The sequence below is a fragment of the Chrysochloris asiatica genome, unplaced genomic scaffold, assembly GCF_000296735.1.
Source record: "Chrysochloris asiatica unplaced genomic scaffold, ChrAsi1.0 scaffold00049, whole genome shotgun sequence".
Classification (NCBI taxonomy): Eukaryota; Metazoa; Chordata; class Mammalia; order Afrosoricida; family Chrysochloridae; genus Chrysochloris; species Chrysochloris asiatica.
This window is the reverse complement of record NW_006408567.1, coordinates 17,718,321-17,738,788: the sequence shown is the minus strand read 5'-3', so window position 1 is coordinate 17,738,788 and position 20,468 is coordinate 17,718,321. Positions and strand designations below refer to the sequence as shown.

At 41.1% G+C, this 20,468-nt stretch overlaps 1 protein-coding gene across 1 annotated transcript in view; it reads left to right on the top strand.

Annotated features, from left to right (window-relative positions):
- Positions 1–20,468, top strand: part of KCNJ6 (potassium inwardly-rectifying channel, subfamily J, member 6) — a 489,304-nt gene that overhangs the window by 312,364 nt on the left and 156,472 nt on the right. Inside the window, exon 3 of the mRNA XM_006862573.1 lies at positions 5,689–6,609. Coding sequence (XP_006862635.1) covers positions 5,689–6,609 — 921 coding nt within the window. The remainder of the gene's footprint in view (positions 1–5,688; positions 6,610–20,468) is intronic.

Here is a 20,468-nt window from a genome sequence, read left to right as displayed (position 1 = left end):
CAACACCATAGCTCAAAAGTATCAATTTTTCTCACGGTCTTCCTTATTCACTGTCCAGCTTTCACATATGTATGAGGTTATTGAAAATACTATCATCACTATGCAAATTGATCATCTTTCTAAAGGGAAGAGAAAGAAAACAAGAGGATGAGAGAAACTGATATAGATAGATAAAAATTAACAGAGAACTAATTTTTTCAAGCAGGTCTACATTTACTCTAGGACAAAAATGCAATGCCGTGGATTGAAATGTGTCCCCCGAAAATATGTGTCAACTTGGGTGGACCATGATTCTCAGTGGTTTGGCAGTTGGGTAATAGTATCATTTGGCAGTTATGTAAAGATATAATCTTCCTCTATGATTTGATGTGACATTAACAGCCAATCTGTTGTAAGGGGATTTGGGTGGGCTACAACACAGTCACAGTCCTGATCTTTTGTAAGGGGAGTTCCCTTGGGGTATGACTTACACCACCTTTGATCTTACAAGAGATGAAAGGAGAGGGAAGAGAGCAGAGGAGGAGGGGCCAGGAGGAGAGGAGAGTGTCCCTTAGACCCTACACTGAGAACTTCCTGGGTCCAGGAGAAGACAGATGCTAGAACACATGAAGATCATCCAGGAGCAAAAGCTAAAAGAGACAAGACAGAAAGATAAAGCCTTTCCCTAGAGCCAGAACCCTAAATTTGGACTTCCAACCTCCTAAACTGTGAGACCTGGTGTGGAGCTGTAGGATAAGCACTGTACTGCTAGCTGCAAGGTTGATGATTCAAACCCACCAGACTCAGAAACCCTACACAGGGTCACTATGGGCCAGAACCAACTCAACGGCACTTAACAACATCAAACTGTGAGAGAATAAATTTCTAGTTGTTAATGGAACCCACTGGTGGTATTTCTGTTATAGCAGCTCTAGAGAATTAAGACACCCAGGGAAGCAGCTCCCAAGTAACAAGACACACATTGTCTGTGGACTTCTACTCAACTGAGACTTCGTATGTCAGAAAACTGTACCCCCTTAGGGTTCTCAGTGGCTGATTGTTTGGAAGTAGACCACCAGGCCTCTCTTCTGAAGTGCCTCTTTGTGAACTCGAACCTCCACTCTTTCAGTCAGCAGTTAAGCACGTTGACCATTTGCACCATGCAGGGACTCCCATGGAAACCATCCTCAGAGACCTCCCTCCCATCCTTTTGCAGAATACAGTCAGCAAGGAGATTCCTTTACATTATCTCTTGTCCACCAAGCTCCCTGACTCGGCCTGGCCGCACCAACAGGGCCAAAGCTACAGCCTCTTCCTGAACAGGCCGGGTAGGGCAGGGTGATGGCAAGGTGTTTATGTGTTCAGTTGAACAGGAATGCCAGGGCAAGTGTCTGCTTTCCTAACTGCAGCTGTGTGTGCCCTCCTGAGCCACAATACAGATCACTCCCTCACATTCACACCTGGGATTCTAAGAAAGAAAGAAACCTTAAAAGCCATCATTAACATTCCCTTCTGTGTTTTCCTTGCAAATGTTTGCATGCATGCCTCTCTGAAGTACTATCTCAGACCTGGAATGATGGCCCATTCTCCCTTATCCAGTGATGTTCTGGTCACAGCCACAGGGCTCTGCCCCTTCCCTTATATCCATACCCCAAACCCTACCAACTCCACATTCTTTCCTCCTCATTGGACTCCTTACCCCGTAAGGCTCCTACCTAACCTTCTTCCAGTCTCCAAAGAAGGAGCCATGGTAGAATAGTGGATTACAAGCTACGCTCTTCACAGGAGAAAGATGAGGCTTTTTTTCTCCTTTTTACAACCTCAGAAACCCTTTACAGGGTCGCTATGAATCGGAATTGACTCCGTGGCACACGACCACCGCCACCACCACATCCACTCTCCAACCAGAGATTCTGGGTGCTGCAAATGGTTAACACACTTAGCTGCTAACCAAAAGGGTGGTGGTTTGAGCCCACCTCAGAAAAAATGCCTGGAAATCTGTTTCTGAAAGACCAGTCATTGAAAATTCTATGGAGCACATTTCTACTCTGACACACATGAGATTGCTATGAGTCCAAATCCACTTAACTGCAACCGGTTTGGTTTTGGGTTTTAACTATGCACCATTCACATATTTCATTGGTTTATTTGATTTCTCTTAAATCTGTGTCTGTTCCTCCTCGCAGCCTCTGTCCCCCTGAAGACTGTTTTTCCTGCCCATCTCCCTGTGGCTATATCTTGCCTGCATCTACAGCCTCGTCTTTAGGGCATCACTCAGCTGAGACCACTCATTGGGCTGATTTTCTCTGCTTGCTACCATTTTTTATTTTCAATGTTTACGTAAATACCATATGCACTTACATTTCCTCTCCATCATCAAAGACAAGTACAAGTTCAATTAACCCCAAGTACCAAACTTAAATAACTTCATCTTCAACTTTCAAATACTTCATCTTTAACACTCCCTGCTCTTGCCTTTAATTAGTCCTCCTGATAACGCCTCTGCTTGTAAGTGTCAAAGGCTGGATTTGATAACAGATACCCAAATATATAATGGCTCAAACAACATTTTTTTTTTTTTTGCTTCTAGTCTCTGCCGAGTTCTTCTATCTCATGACTACAGTACCAACTCCCCCCACTCCCCCCTCCACCTTCATTATCCATTTCCAGAGGGTGGAAAGGACATAAGATGGGGGCCACATCCCTGTTTAAGGTCTTGGACCAGACACCCCTAAACAAAATAAAAGAAAAAAAGAAGGCTGCAAATGTGGTCTAGTCACATTTCCTAGGAACTAGGAAATGGCTTTGGGGGATCCGGAACCACTGACAGTCTCCCCCACAAAGCCCAGAACACTTAACTCACTCTTTATCCTTCTAAACATTCAGGTTCAGGGAAAATGGCTACAGTTAGCACTTTTCCAGAAATGGGGAAATAACTGTAGGGATTGCAGATGTCCTCCATAAGATTTTTAAAGTATAAATTATCACTAAAGACTGTTAAGGAAAAATTAATCTGATAAACTCACTCCTGCCCACCAACTACCTCAACTACCAACCTAAAGATTGATGGTTCAAACCCAGTCAGAAGAGTCTCAGAAGTTAGGCCTGGTGATCTGCTTCCAAATGGCCACAACCTTGGAAACCACATGTAGCCGTTCTATTCTGTACACATGAGGTCTCCATGACTCAGAATGGGCTCAATAGTACCAGACAACAACATTCCGATGAACTCTCTTCTGACACTTAAGTACCAACCCCAGGGCGCAGGGTTACGTTGCCGTGGTCAAGACAAGGGTGCACGCCAGCTTCCTGTACCCTTGAGGTGTTCTTGCCAACAAGACCTTCCAACCTTGTGGAGCTTGAGCCAAAGGTTGTCCCACATAAAACCACATTTAGAGATTAACTCCCACTCCAGGCAAAATTAGCAGAGGGAGCTCAGTCATGACCTTTCATAGCCCAAAAAATACCCCTATGAGTGGGAGGTGCTGGCGGTAAGCAGGGATACTGAATTTGAGCCTCTTCCAGATACCCTCCCTGTCTCCAGCTGGTCCCAACCCCAGCTGCCTGTCTCTAACTCCTGCCCCTGTGTCTGTTCAGAAGAAGAAGGAACGAGAACAAAGTTGCTCCTTAACAAATTAAGGGCTATTCAGGGTGTTGATCTAAAAATCAAAGCTGTCCAACACAACAGCAGACTCTACAGGCCAGAAATATTTATTTCTTGTACTGAAATATAAAAACCAATCTATGGAATTGATTTTTAAAGAAACTAACCAACCATGAGAAAGGTCAATCTCTAAGTTAAGTTGGTACCAGTCAGGTCCCATCTCCAGCTATTTCCTTATTCAGATACATGATGTTTTCTCATCAGTCTGCACTTCTCCTTTAACCGAGGAGAAAATATACCATACAGGAAATCACGGCAGCATCAAAGGACACAGAATAAAAGCCTTGGGGCAGAAACTGCTCATAAAACTTGTAGGAAGCTTTACAATTATTGTCTGAACAAGTGATTTCTTACAGTGGTTTATATATGTTTAATAGAAGGATCAGTTCTAAATTTCCCTATGTACTCAGATTCCAAGGAAGCTTTCCTGATCATTAAGTAATGATTGTCCCAGTGTACTAATCATGAAGGTCATCAGAAAGGTTAAATGCGAAATGTTGAGATAGGATCCAAAGCAAATGTATAAACACACAAAAAGAAAATATTTTCCAATGCTTTTACTTTAAAAAAAAAAAAAACTTGGCATAAAATATATATATATATATATATATATATATATATATATATATAGCTCTGGTAGCGTAGTGGTTACGAATCGGGCTGCGAACCGGAAGGTCAGCAGTTCGAAACTACCAGCTGCTCCGCGGGAGAAAGATGAGGCTATCTGCTCCCGTAAAGATTTACAGCCTCGGAAACCCTATTCAGGGTCGCTATGGGTCGGAACCGACTCGACGGCACTTAACAACAACAACAATATAGTTAAAAACAACATTTAATTGGCAATTCATAAAGCTCACTCAAAACTCTTACACTAAGTATGAAAAAAGTCACATACAAACACACACACAAACTCCACCTATTATTCCCTCATGTCAGAATTCTGGTGTGGCACTGCAGAATAAGCTCTGGACTGCTAACCTCCAGGTCAATGCTTCCAGTTGTTCCTTGAAAGCCCTATAGAGTATCACTATGACTCTGAACTGACTCAACAGCTCTTTAACAACAACAGTCCCGATAACTGTTTCCTGCCAGACACTGTGATATATGGTGTTTCTTTAAACCGTATTAACAATCCTATGAGTTGGGCTTTGTGACCGCCATTTTGTAAATGAGGAAACCAAACCTCAGAGAATTTAGATGACATGCCCAAGAGCCCAGTTGCTTAGTGGTTGTTGTTGTTGTTGTTAAGTACCATGGAGTCGACTCACAGGGTTTCTGAGGCTGTACATCTTATACGGGAGCAGAAAGCCTCATCTTTCTCCCGGTGAACAGCTGGTAGTTTCAAACTGCCAACCTTGAGGTTAGCAGCCCGATTTGTAACCACTATGCTACCAGAGCTCCTTAGTGGTAGAGCCAAGATTTTCTGAATCATTTCCTCCAGAGCACACTGAAATTCCTCATTTCCTCCAGAGCATACTGCCTCTCCCATTATATCTCCTCTCGAAAAGATGGGGAAACGCCCCACAGTAAGAGCTGAGGTGGTGGAACTTGCCAACAGAGAGTTTCACAGCAGTAATCTCTGTTCTGCAGGCAAGGTTGGTGAAGCATTTGCACCAACTTGATCATAGTTACGGCAATTCCAAATCAACTAGAGCCCTCTCAGGATGATGCCCAATCTAAAAGTCTGCATCTACTTTGTCAATAGAAGGCCCTGACTGATGCAAACAGTTCAGTTCTTGGCTGCTTAACAGAAAGTTTGGTGGTTCAGATCTACCCAAATGTGCCTCAGAAGACAGGTCTGGTGATTTATTTCTGAAAAGTGAGCCATTGAACATAGTTGAACATAGTCCTTCTTTGACACACATGGAATTGATGTGAGTCAGAAGTGACTCAGTGGGCAGTGGTTTTGTTTCTGGTTTACTTCTTTTGGTAGGTACACAAATGGTGCCTTATTTCACCACCATATACAAAAATGTATGATTTCCATGACCCTGAAAAAGCCAGCATTACATTTGGGTTTTCTTTTCTTTTATTCAACCCATCAGCTAATGTCCTAGAGGGAGACTCCATGGATCAGGATGTGGAGAGTCCTGTGGCCATTCACCAGCCAAAGTTGCCTAAGCAAGCTCGAGATGACCTACCTAGACACATCAGCAGAGATCGGACCAAAAGGAAAATCCAGAGGTATGTGAGAAAGGACGGGAAGTGCAATGTTCATCACGGCAACGTGAGGGAGACTTATCGCTACCTGACAGATATCTTCACCACCTTGGTGGACCTCAAGTGGAGATTCAACCTATTGATTTTCGTCATGGTTTACACAGTGACTTGGCTCTTCTTTGGAATGATCTGGTGGCTAATTGCTTATATCCGAGGAGATATGGACCACATAGAGGATCCCGCATGGACTCCCTGTGTTACCAACCTCAACGGGTTCGTCTCTGCTTTTTTATTCTCAATAGAGACAGAAACCACCATCGGGTATGGCTACCGAGTTATCACAGACAAGTGCCCAGAGGGGATTATTCTCCTCTTAATCCAATCTGTGTTGGGATCCATTGTCAATGCATTCATGGTGGGATGTATGTTTGTAAAAATATCTCAACCCAAGAAGAGGGCAGAGACCCTGGTCTTTTCCACCCATGCAGTGATCTCTATGCGGGATGGGAAACTGTGCCTGATGTTCCGGGTAGGGGACCTGAGGAATTCCCACATCGTGGAGGCTTCCATCAGAGCCAAGTTGATCAAATCCAAACAGACCTCGGAAGGGGAGTTCATCCCTTTGAACCAAACAGATATCAACGTAGGCTATTACACAGGGGATGACCGTCTGTTTCTGGTGTCACCACTGATCATTAGCCATGAAATTAACCAACAGAGTCCTTTCTGGGAGATCTCCAAAGCCCAGCTGCCCAAAGAGGAACTGGAAATTGTGGTCATTCTAGAAGGAATGGTAGAAGCTACAGGTAAGACCTGTTCCATGTTGGGATATCTGTGGGGGAGATGTTCATTTTAAAGCATGAACTAACTGGTATGATGTTCTTATTTACTGTAAAATAGAAAACACTTACTCTCACCCACTATTGATTGACACAATCCCTTTGCTTTCAGAAATGCCATACCTATGCGTCCTATGGACTCCTGGTGTGGCACTGTAGGATCAGCACTGGACTGTAAACCACAAGGTCATTAGATCAAATCCACCAGCTGCTCCTCAGAAACCCTATACAGGGTCTCTATGAGTCAGAACCAACTGGAAGGCACTTAACAATAACAATATGTGTCCTATAAACTTAAGTATATCAGCCAAGATTCTAACCACTTAACTTTTAAGATACCCACTGGAAAATAAATTAATGAACATAAAAATTATGTATAATTTTTACCACTTAGTATATTTTAAATTTCCAATATTTTAGTGTGTTTTAAATTTAGTATGTTTACCATTTAGTATATTTTAAATTTCCAAATATTTTTTAAATTGAAATTTGATCTGTTTCTAAGGCATGTTTAAACTTGCTATAAAACATTGCTAATCTAAATACTTGTTATTTATTATCAAGCCAAGAGGAAGAAGGTAAGCCTTTCAAAGGAAGTCTGACAAACTGCTTTAATAAAAATGCAATTCCACCCTTACTTTGGGAGCCATTCTCAAGACCGATAGCATGTTGTATGTTACATTTCATTTATGTCAATTGAGTGCCTAGCATTTCTCGCCACTCCATCTGCTAAGCTCTACATGCTAAACCTCCGATTAGACATGGTGATGATGGTGGTTGTCTGCCATTGGGTCTATTCTAACTCATAGTGAACCTGTATAGGGTTTCCAGAGCTGTAAATCTTTACCAAAGCAGAAAGCCTCATTTTCCTTCTGCGGAGCAACCAGTAGATTTGAACTGCTGACCCAGCTTATAATCCACCACACTACCAGAGCTCCTGTCTGTAGAAATGCACGTTACATTTCATTCCAATAAATAAGTCTAGTAGGAACGAAGAAAACTGAAGACGCATTCATCATAACCCATTGACCTCTCTGCTGTGACAGCTAGCCATTGGTTTTAGGAAAGATAGTTTGTATTGAAGTCATTGATTATTGATATTCACTCATATCTGAACTTGACATTTTCTACTCTCTCAACAGCAAAACATGTTTTGCCCAGGTTAACCTGTAATATTCCACAAAAGAGAGCCATAAACCCTGACTTACACTAAGAGTTGTTGTGTGCCATAGAGTTGGTTCCAACTCAGTGACTCTGTATAGGGTTTCCAAGACTGTAAGTCGTTACAGAAGCAGAAATTCTCATCCTTCTCCCAAGACACAATTGGTGGGTTTGAACTGCCATCCTTGCAGTTAGCAGTCCAGTACCTACATATCTTACAGCCAACCAGCGCTCCCTAAACTAGAAGTAGGTATACGTATAAACTTGAACTCTAATTCATTGTTTTGCTGTTCTTCTGGGTTGCAGAAATTTGCCCTGGGAGCTAACATCATGTAATACGTCGTTATGAGTTGCTGTCAAGTTGGTCCCTGACTCATGGTGGCCCAATGTACTATAGAAGAAAACACTGTTCAGTCCCACAGCATCCTCATGGGTCGTGGATGGTCTGTTGTGATCCATAGATTTTTCCATAGCTTATTTCTGAAAGTAGATCACCAAACCTTTCCTCTTAGTCTGGAAGCTCTTCTGAAACCCATTTAGCATCGTACGCAACACTCAAGCCTCCACTGACAGACAGGAGGTGGCTATACATGAGGTGTATTGTCCAGGAACTGAATCCAGGTCTCCCGCACAGAAGATGAAAATCCTTCTTTAGAATGATCTATCAACTAACCACCACTGAGTCTTTATATTTAGTTACATAATCTGTCCTTTAGTGCTTTCTGGTCTTCACCTTGAGTCTCAAGATTAGTTTATATAATCTGAAAATGTAAAGTCAACAACCAATCTCGAATTCTTCATCAACATAAACGAGTCACCGAAACCTAGACTTCCTTTTCAAATGAAAGTCACTGGTTCTATATTCCTGCCTCCTTACAGTCAATAGGCAAGGCCATAACTACTAACACATTTCTTTTACGGTGGCATAAACGTTTGCATCAGGTTTAAAAAATGTAACAAACAATAAAAACGTGAGTCAAAGACTATAAATGGAGCTCAGAGAAATCCTCTCCTTCTTGTGGAATAAAAAGAATGGGTTCCTCATCAGCTGGGCTTTAAAGAACATGATTGTTGTGAAATACAGAATACATGCTGCAGAAGTTAGCAGGATTAGTTGTATCTTGTCCCTAATGTTTAGGAGTTCTATGGCAGTTAAGGAGCCCTGGTGGTGCAGTGTTTAAAGTGCTCAACTACTAAGTCAGCAGCTTGAACCCAACAGCTTCTCTTCAGGAGAAAGATGTGGCGTTCAATTTCTGTAAGGATTTGCAGACTTGCAAACCCTATGGGGCAGTTCTACTCTCTCCTTTAGGGTCACAATGAATTGAAATTGATCAACAGCAGTGGGCTTTGGCTTTTTGTGGTAGAGTTGTATGTGAGTATAAAGGATAACAGAGTCCTGGTGTGGCGCTGTAGGATAAGCACTGGACTGCTAACCACAAGGTTGGCGGTTCAAATTCATCAGCTGCTTCTCAGAAACCCTATGCTGGGTCAATGTGAGTCAGAACCAATTCCATGGCACTTAAAAACAACAATAAAAGAGAATGCAGAAGAAGGGATTGTTGGGGAAATTCTGACCCATGATAACCCCCTGCATGTCAGAGTAGAAATGTGTTTCATCAGCTTTGCAATGGCTGAGTTTTTGAAAGTAGATCTACGAGCTTTTATTCTGGGTCCAACTCTGGGTGGACTCCAACCGCTAACTTTTCAGTTAGCAGGCGAGTATATTAATTATTTGCAGGGACTCCTAAGGAGAAAGACCAAACAAAAAAACCCAGTGCCATCAAGCTGCTCCTGATTCATAGTGACACTATATAGGGTTTCCAAGACTATAAATCTTTGGGGGAGCAGAGAACCTCATCTTTCTCTCCCATGGAGCAGCTGGTGGGTTTAAACTGCCAGTCTGGTGATTAGCAGCCCAATGTCTATGCCACAAGCTGTTGTATCATTGAGTTGGTTCGCACAGTGACCCTGTATAAGGTTTCCAAGAAGCAGCTGGTGAGTTTGAACCACCCACCTTGCAATTAGCAGCCCAGAGCATATCCTGCAGAACTATTACCAGGACTCCACAAGAGCAGGGAGGAAATTCAACTAATAATCTTTTTTTTTTTTTTTTACACTAGCCAGAAACTTCAACCTCACTGAGCACAGGGACTCTGGGTCCCCCTAGTGGTAGCTTCTGACGTACAGGCTCTGGTAACATAAATTGATTACTCTCAATGTGGTTTTTATATTAGATTCTCACTGTAAACTCCCTCAATAGGATATGAGGAAGAGCAGCGGACAAAGCTTGTTAACATTGTATCTTTGAGCTCAAAAAGCAAAATCCACTGGAAATGTACTCTCTGATTTCTGATTCTAATCTGAACTTCAAATTGCAGAAGCGCATCAGGTTCCCTCAACCCAAAGCCCAAGATAAAAAATAAAATAAAATGAAATAAACAAACTATCTTCATGATGTGCCTGAGTTGGAATGCTCCTAGAAGCAGACTCTGTCTTTCTGATAACAGCTTATAATAAGTGAGGCTTTCCAAAGGGAGGAACATAATTTTTTGATGATTAACAGTGATATTTGACTCTGAGCTTTCAGTAGCTTTCTCACCACTTCCATAGAGAAAATTGGGTAGTTGCCAGCAAAAAGAATCAAGACGTTCCCCCTCATTTCTGAGGAAAGACCATCACTAGTAATTTTCTTGCAGTCCTTAAGTGGTGTAAATGGTTATAGCCTTGACTGCTGACTGAAAGTTTTGAGGTTTGAGTTCGTCCACGGGTACCTCAGAAGAAAGACCTGGTGAACTAGTCTGAAAATCAGACACTGACTGGAGTACAGTTCCGTACTGACACATGGGGTTACCATGAGTCACAGTCTATTCACCAGAAACTTGACTAGACTAATTTTCAAAATATTAGTTTTCTAATTTCTGGAAAGCTGGGGGAAGGAGAAATGTTACAGAATGTTCTAGAGACTTCAGTGGAAGCTGGACATGTGTCTTGATTCTTTCCTGTTAGGATTCATGTATATCTGATTTCTAAATATTCCATGGGATACTTTTTCGTTGTAGGTGGAAAGCATGATTAGGATTTATGGACATTAAATATACCCCCAGGGTAGGGGAATGATTTGATAAATCAAAGCCCAGGGATTGTGATATAAATATGGGCCAAATACACACTGAGAAAAACAAATCCATTAGCATCTATTGCTTTTTGGAGTGCTGGATAAGAAATCAAGAGCTACAAAAATAATAAGCTGACCCCAGCTTCACTTTGCTTTGTTGGTGTGGTGGTGGTGGTGGTGGTTGGATACAGTGGAGTCAGTTCTAACTCATAGTGACCCTGTATAGGGTTTCCAAGGCTGTAGATCTTTATGGGAGCAGAAAGTCTCATCTTTCTCCCCAGGAGTGACTGATAGGTTTCAATGACTGACCTTGCAGTTAGCAGCCCAGCTCATAATCCACTGCACTTACCAGGGTTTCTTCTGCTTCCGTTCCTCATTCAAAAATATCTTCTTTGACCTTATACTCCTATTCTCAGTGATCTCAATTGTTGTTGTTGTTAAGTGCCAGCAATTTGGTTGCAACACATGGTGATCCTTTATAGGGTTTCCAATGAGCTGCAGGTGGGTTTGAACCACCGACCTTGCCTTTAGCAGTCCGGTGCTTATCGTACAGTGCCACACCAGGATGAATCCTGTGCTGCAACGTGGAGGCAGTACTTCTTGTCTTGTAGCTGGCACACTGTGATGCCAACATGGTATTTCCTGGAGATCCAGATTGTCCTGTGATAGGCTGACTGGATGCTTCCCCCTCAGTTGCTGAATGCTCACAGCCACGCTTGGTGGTGCTGCATTGAATCATAGTCATGAATTGAATTGTGTCCCCCCCACCATCTATGTTAGAATCCTATACTTGTGGGTGGCATGCCTTTAGGAAATAGGGTTTCCTTGTTATATTAATATGCCCATGTCCATGTAGGGTGTGTCCTAAACCTCATCACTTCTGAATGATAGAAGTAACAGGCCAGTCAGAGATAAGCACACGAAAACACAGGGAAGATGTGTGAGGATCGCCAAGAAACAAGCATGCCAGCGCACCATTCTGGGACTTCATGAAAAGTAGTGTTGTTGCTATTGTTGTTGCTAAGTGCCGTCAAGTTGATTCCAACTCATAGGGTTTCCAAGGAGAGGCTGGTACAGCGCCACACCAGGACTCCATGAAAATTCGTTTTGTTTGGTGCCATTGAGTCAGTACCAACTCATAGTGACCCTATGCACAACAGAATTAAATACTGCCCGGTCCTGCACCAACCTCACAATTGTTGTTATGTTTGAGCCCATTACTGCTGCCACAGTGCCAATCTATCTTGTTGTGGGTCTTCCTCTTTTTCTCTGACCTTGCACTTTGCCAAGCTTGAAGTCCTTCTCTGGGGATTAATCCCTCCTGATAATATGTCCAAAGTATGAGACATGAAGTCTGACCATACTGAGTTCCAAGGAGCATTCTGGCTGTACTTCTTCCAACACAGATTGGTTTGTTCTTTCAGAAGTCCATGATACATTTAATATTCTCCTCCACACCATAACACAAATGCATCAATTTTTCTATGGTTTTCTTTGTTATGCTAATGAGCCCATATCATGTAGGGTGTGAAAATTAGTAATGATTGCCTTTTCTCAGAAATGTGGGTGAATGTCTTAATTCTGTTTGCTGGCAACTACCCAGTTTTCTCTAAGAAAGTGGTGGGGAAACCTCTGAATGCTCAGAAGTAAGTATCACTGTAATCACCAGAACAAAGATGCTCCTCCCTTTGGAAAGATTCACTCACTTCAGGGCTACAGACACTGAAAGCAACGAGAGCTGAGAGGGAACCTGTGCCCTGAAAGTGGACTTCCAACCTCCAAAACTGGGAAGAAAGCAAAAGTCACCACTGATGTTTCAGATACGGCAGCACTCAGGAACTAAGGCTGCACTGGAGCAAACCTGCTCCACCACAGCGTTCAGTTGGGTTCCTCTCTAGAAAACAGGAGTGAGCTCGTTGAGGGCAGCAAGCAAGTCTGCAGGTGTTGACCCTGAGCCCTCTTCACTCAATGCATCCTGTGACCATCAAAGGGACGGCTTGCCTTGGCCCCACCAGGAGTCAGAAGGATGTTTGTGGTGACCTCTCAAGAACCTTCCAGTCATGTGATTCTATTTTTGAACATGAATCAAACCTTGGAAAAGTCTGCTACCAGCCACCCAGACATCTGGGAGCTGGCCATGTCTCATCTCACAAATATATTTCTAAAGGGGGCCGTTTATGTTCCTGACACATGGGCAATTTTGAGATAGTGGTGTTTACAGAAGGGTTTGTAGCTACGTAAACAAACATGCTCAGCAGCTGTGGCAAATGTGCGTTAAAATAGTAAAGCATTCATATAGATTGTTATTTATAGAGGGTAAATTGACCGAGAGGCTAGATGACAGCCACACGGAGCTGGGCCCCCTGCCAACCTAGCTCCCACTATAGCGTTTCTGATTGATGAACTTCCAGATTTACCCCCAACAATTATGCAACTGTGGACAGCTCTTCCCAGCTCAGCAAATGTGCCTTATGAGCATGAGACCCTAGTATGCTCTTTAGATATGAGGGGACTTTAAAAAGTTTGTGGGAAATTTTCATTATCTTTTCATCCCATTTTCCACAAACCTTGTGAAGTTCTCTCATATATGTGTGTGTGTATACGTATAGAAGCATAATTGCTAGTGAGCTCTGGTAGTGTAATGGATTATGAGCTAGGCTACAAAGAGCAAGGTCAACAGTTTGAATTCATCAGCAGCTGTGTGGGAAAAAGATGAGTCTTTCTGCTCCCCTAAGGATCTATAGGCTCAGAAACCCTATGAGTTTTCAATAACCTCATTATGAGTTTATTGTTACGAGTCGTTATGAGTCAAAACCAACTCAGTGGCATACAACCACAACCATGAGTATGAAAAACATAAAACTTAGACAAAAGTAGACAGAAGAGTATTGTGATTAAGCTCTGTGGACTGACTCATCATTCAGTTTAAGTAATTATCAACATATGGCCAAACTTATTTCCTCAGCATCCACACTCAGTAACTGTCCTCTTGTTATTTGAAAGTAGGTACCTACCATCCTATCACTCCATTTCAGTGGTGTATCTCAAACTTATACATACACTGTATTTCCTTTTCTAAAAACAACTTTGTTGTTGTTGTTGTTAAGTGCCATCAAGTCAGTACCGACTCATAGACACCTTACGCACAGCAGAAAGAAACACTGCCCGGTCCTGCGTCGACCTCACAATTGTTGATACACTTGAGCCCATTGCTGCTGCCACTGTGCCAATCCAGCTATTTGGAGGTCTTCCTCTTTTTCGTTGACCCTCCACTTTTCAAGCATGATGCCCTTTTCCAGGTACTGGTCCCTTCTGATATATGTCTAAAGTGTGACAGACCAAGTCTCGACATCCTGGCTTCCAAAGAGCATTCTGGTTATATCTCTTCCAACACAGATTTGTTTATGCTTCTGGCAGTCCATGGCACTTTCAATATTCTCCTCCAACACCATAACTCAAAATGTATCAATTCTTCTACAGTTTTCCTTATTCACTGTCCAGCTTTCACATGCATATGAGGTTATTGAAAATACCATGGCTTGGGTCAGGCACACCTTAGTCTTCAAACTAACATCTTTGTTCTTGAACACTTTAAAAAGGTCTTGTGCAGCAGACTTGTCTAATGCGGTATGTTGTTGGATTTCTTGACTGCTGCTTGAATGAGTGTTGATGATTGATCCATGCAAAATGAAGTCTTTGATAATTTCAATCTTTTCTCCATTTGCCATGATGCTATTTATTGGTCCAGTGGTGAGGATTTTTGTTTTCTTTACATTGAGGTGCAGCCCATCCTGAAGGCTATGGTCTTTTATCTTCATCAGATAGCTTTTGTTGTTCTTCTTAAGTGCCATTGAGTCAGTTCTGACTCATAGCAACCCTGTATAAGGTTTCCATGGAGCAGCTGGTGGATCTAAACCATTGACCTTGCAGTCTAACCTGACCTTGCAGTCCAATGCATTATCCTGCAGTGCCACATCAAACAGCTTTATACAGGTATAATAATTGACACATAATATATAAAGTAGAAATTTAATCATTCATTTGGCCTCTGTATGCCACCATGAAGCCACCACAATGAAGATAGTGAAAGACCCATCACTCCTGAAAGATTCTTCATGCTCCTTTCTCAATTCTTCCTCTACCTGCCAGCTACCCCCAGCCCATGTAGTCACTACTCTGCTTTCCATCACCATGAGTAGTTTCCAATTTATGAGTGTTTTTATATATGTTCTCTTTTTGTCTGGCTTCAGCATTATTACATTGAGATTTATCCATATCAATGCCTTTATGAATAGCCCGCCCTTTTTCATGGCTGAATACTATGCCATTCTTTTTTTTTTAACATACTTAATAATAGCATTGGAGTCCTGGGTGGTACAGTTAAGTGCTCTACTACTAACTGAAAGATTGGCAGCTTGAATCCACCCAGTGGCGCCACAAAAGATTACAGCCTTTAAAAAACCTATATAGTACATTTCTGCTCTGACACACGTAAAGTCGTCATGAGTCAAAATTGACTTGAAAGCAGTTGTTTTGAATTTTTATAATAGCATGATAACACCTAAAATAACTTACATTAATTCCTTAAGAAACAGTATCTAGCATGCGTTCACACCTCCAATTTTCTCATAAACGTTATGGTTTTATTTTTTAACAACCTTTGCTTAATCAGGATCCAAATAAAATTGCCAAATTGTGTTTGGTTAATATCTCTTTTTAAGCTTTTTAGTCTATGGGTTCTCCTTCCATCTCTAGTGTTTCTGTTAAGATTTTCTTACAGAAGAAAGAGAATTGCTGGAAGAACTGCGTAGCAAACTGGGCAAAGTGAAAGAAGGGAGGAAAACCACTTAGTGAAGATGTACTAGTTATGAGCAAATGTGCCAAGGCTCTCGGTTAATAAGAGAGGAAGAAGGGCTGACTGCCCAGAAGTCTACTCTGTAGATTTCCAAGAAGCAGAGCTAGTGTACACATGAAGACAAGAAGGCAAATTGTCCTTCAAACAGAAAATCTAATTACTGTTTTTGTTGTGAGTTGCAGTCGAATTCTCTCTAACTCATGGTGACCTTATGTACAACATTATTGTTGTTATTAAGTGCCATTGAGTCCGTTCCAACTCAGCAACCCTGTATAGGGTTTCTGAGGAGTGATTGGTGGATTTGAACCATTGACCTCATGATTAGAAGATCAATACTTTTCCTACAGTGCCACACCATACATAATTTTATGTATCGCAATAGTGCCTCAATACAATAAGTACTGAGCCACAGGTTCTATGATTTGAGCCTGCCAACCACTCTGTGGAAGAAAGATGAGGCTTTCTGCTCCTGCAAAGATTTTTAAAGCCTTGGAAACTCTACACAGAATCACTGTGAGTCAGAACCAACTCAAAGGCACTTAACAACAACAACATATAAGCTGTACCTGACCCAAGCCATGCTATTTTCAATCACTTCATTTGTATGGGAAGCTGGGCACTGAAAAGGGAAGACTAAAGAGTAATTGATGTATTTGAATTGTGGTGCTGGCAACAAATATTGAATATAACATAGACTGCCAGAGAACCACTCATGAAGGAAGTATAGCTGGAATGCTCCTTAGCTTTGAGAATGGTCTTGGTTATACATCGTCAGGAAAGACAAATTGGCAGAGAAGGATATCCAATTATTTGGTAAAGCAAACAGTGAATTGGATTGACAATACAATTACAAGAATGGACTTCAACATACCAACAATTATTGGGATGGCACAGAACCAGGGAATGTATCATTCTGTTGTTAATACAGTTGCCAACTTCACAGAAACTAACAACATACACTGTATACAGAAATACATATGTACATATGTATGTTGTTGTTGCTGGATATCATTTATTCTTTTGCCAGTCCACGGTACTTTTAATATTCTGCATATACACTATGATTCAAATGCATCAATTCTTCTACAGTCTTCCTTACTCACTGTCTAACAATCATATGTGTATTGTTGTTGTTGTTATGTGCCATGGAGTCGGTTCTGACTCATAGCGACCCTGTACAGGGTTTCTGAGGCTGTAAATCTTTATGGGAGCAAAAAGCCTCATCTTTCTCCCGCGGGACAGCTGGAAGTTTTGAACTGCTGACTCTGAGGTTCGCAGCCTGATTCGTAACCACTACGCAACCAGAGCTCCTTATCATATGTGTATTAGGCAATTAAAAACACCATGGCTTGGATCAGGCGCACTTTAGTCCTGAAACTGACATCTTTACTCTTTGACACTTTTACAGCAGATTTGACTAATGTAATACCTTGCTGGATTTCTTGACTGTTGCTTCCGTAAGTGTTAATTGTGGATCCAAGGAAAATGAAGTCTTTGACAACTTCAATCTTTTCTCTGTATATCATGATGTCATTTATAGGATCAGTGGTGAGGATTTTTGTTTTCTTTGAACTGAGGTACAATCCATACTGAAGGATGTAATCTTTGATACTCGTCCATATTGTAAGTGCTTTTCACTTTCAGCAAGTAAGATTGTGTCATCAATGTATTACAGGTTGTTAATGAGCCTTCCTACAATCCTGATGCCACGGATTTTTTTTAATATAGTCCAGCTTCTTTGACTACTTGCTCAGCACACAGATTTAATAAGCATGGTGAAAGTATACAACACTGGTATACACCTCTCCTTATCCGTAGCCATTCAGTATTCTCTTGTTCTATTATAATGACTGCCTCATTGTCTATGTACACATTCTTCATGAGCTCAATGGTATGTTCTGGAATACACATTCTTCACAAAGTTATCCATGGTTTGTTATGAGCCACACAGTCAAATGTTTTTGTAAAGTCAATAAAGCACAAGTAAACATCTGTCTGGTATTCTCTGCTTTCAGCTAAAATCAAATTGACATCAACAATGATATCCCACAATTCCATGTCCTCTTCTGAACCAAGCTTGAATTTCTGGCAGCTGTCAATAAACTGCTGCAACCATTATTGAATTATCTTAAGCAAATTTTACTTGCATGTAATATTAATGATATTATTCAATGATTTCCGCATTCCACTCAGTCACTTTTATTAGAAATGAGCACAAATATGCATCTCTTCCAATCTTTTGGCCAGGTAGCTATCTTCCAAATTTCTAGGTATAGACAAGTGAGCATCTCCAGCCCTGATCAGTTTGTTGAAACATTTTTATTTATATTCCAACAATTCCTGGAGCCAATGCCTTGAGTGTAGATTGAACTTCTTCCATCAATATCATTGGTTCTTGATATATGTTACCTCTTGAAATGGTTGAACATTGATCAGTTCTTTCTGGCACACTGATTCTATGAATTCCTTCCATCTTATTCTGATGTTTCTTGGGTCACTCAGTTTTTTGCCCACATTGTTGTCGTTAGGTGCCATCAGGTCTGTTCCAACTCATAACAACCCTGTACACAAAGAACAAAATACTGGCTGGTCCTGTTCCCTCCTCATAATTGTGTTTATGTTTAAGCCCATTGTTGCTGTCACTGGGTCAATCCATCTCATTGGGTGTTGTCTTCTTTTTTACTGATCCTTCACATTACCAAGCATGATGTCCTTCTCTAGGAACTGATCCCTCCTGACAACATACCCAAAGAATAAGAGACAAAGTTTCACCATCCTCACTTATAAAGGAGCATTCTGGCTGTACTTCCTCCAAGACAGATGTGTTTGTTCTTCCGGCAGTCTATGATACTGTCTGTATTCTTCATCAACACCGTAATTTAAATGCATCAATGCTTCCTTATTCATTGCCCAACTTTCATATGCATAGAAGCCCTAGGTCACTGTAGAATAAACACTGGACTGCTACCCACAAAGTCAATACTTCTAAACCACCAGATGTTCCATGGAAGAAAGATGGGGCTTTCTGATCACTTAAAGATTATAGTCACAGAATACATATGAGTTGATTAAAAATGCCATGGCTTGAGTCATGCACACCTTAGTCCTCAAACTGACATCTTTGCTCTTTAACATTTTAAAGAGGCTTTTTGCAGGAGACCTGCCTAATCGTTTGTTTTCATGATAGGTGCTTCCATAAGTATTGATTGTAGATCCAAGGACAATGAAGTCTTTATCAACTTCAATCTTTTCTCCATTTATCATGATGGTATTTATTGGTCAAGTTGTGAGGATTTTTGTTTTCTATACATTGAAAGTCCACACTGATGGCTGTAGTCTTTGATCATCATCAGTAAGTATTTCAAGTCCTCTTCGCTTTCATCTAGCAAGGTTGTGTCATCTGCATATCACAAGTTCTTAATGAGCCTTCTTCCAATTCTGATGCCATGTTCTTCTTCATATAATCCAGCTTCTTGGATTAGTTGCTCAGTGTACAGATTGAATAAGTATGGAGAAAGGGTAAAACCCTGACACATACCTTTCCTTATTTTAGATCATTCTGTTATAACGACTGTTTCTTGGTCTATGTAAGGTTCCTCGTGAGCACAATTAAGTGTCTGGAATGCACATTCTTCCCAGTATTATCCATAGTTTATTATGATCCACACAGTTGAATGTCTGTGCATAGTTAGTAAAGCACAAGTAAACATTTTTCTTATATTGCTTTCAACGCTGATGCATCTGACATCAGCAGTGAAATACCTCATTTCACATCCTCTTCTGAATCCGGCTTGTATTTCTGTCAGCTGCAATCATTTTCAGCAAAATTTTATTTGCATGTGATGTTAATGATATTGTTCAATGTTTTTTTCATTCCATCGGGTCACCTTTCTTTAGAATTGGCTTAAATACAGATCTCTTCCATTCGCTTGGCTGCATTCCAAATTTGTTGGCATAAACAAGTGATAGCTTCCAGTGCTGCGTTAGTTTGTTGAAACATTTCAGTTTGTATTCCTTCAGTTCCTGGAGTCTTGTTTTTGCCAATGTCTTCAGTGCAGCTTGGACTTCTTCCTGGAGTCAGTTCTTGATCATATGTTACTTCTTGAAATGGTTGAATATAGACCAATTCTTTTTGGTGCAGTGACACTGTGTATTCCTCCTCTCTTCCTTTGATGCTTTCTGCATCATTCAATACTTTGTCCATGGAATCCTTCAATATTACAACCCAAGGCTTGAAATTTTCTTAAGTTCTTTCAGCTTGAGAAACATAAGCATGTTCTTTCCTTTTGGTTTTCTAACTCCTGTTGTCTTTATACACTTCATTATAATACTTGGCTTTGTCTTCTCAAGCTGCCTTTTTCTATTCAGCTCTTTTACTTCTTCATTTCTTCATGTCATTTTAGCTTTTACTTGCTCAACAGCATTTCAGAATCTCTTCTGATATCAAATTTTCATTTTTTATTTCTTTCTTATCATTTTAATGATCTTTTGCTTTCTTCAAAAAAACATATTTGATGTTCTTGATGTCATCCCACAACTCTTCTGGTCTTCAGTCAGTGGTGTCTAATGAATCAAATCTGCTCTTGAGATAGTCTCTAAATGAAGGTGGAATATACTCAAGGTCATATTTTGGCTATCATGGACTTGTTTTAATTTTCTTCAACTTCAGCCTGAACTTGCATATGAGCAACTGAT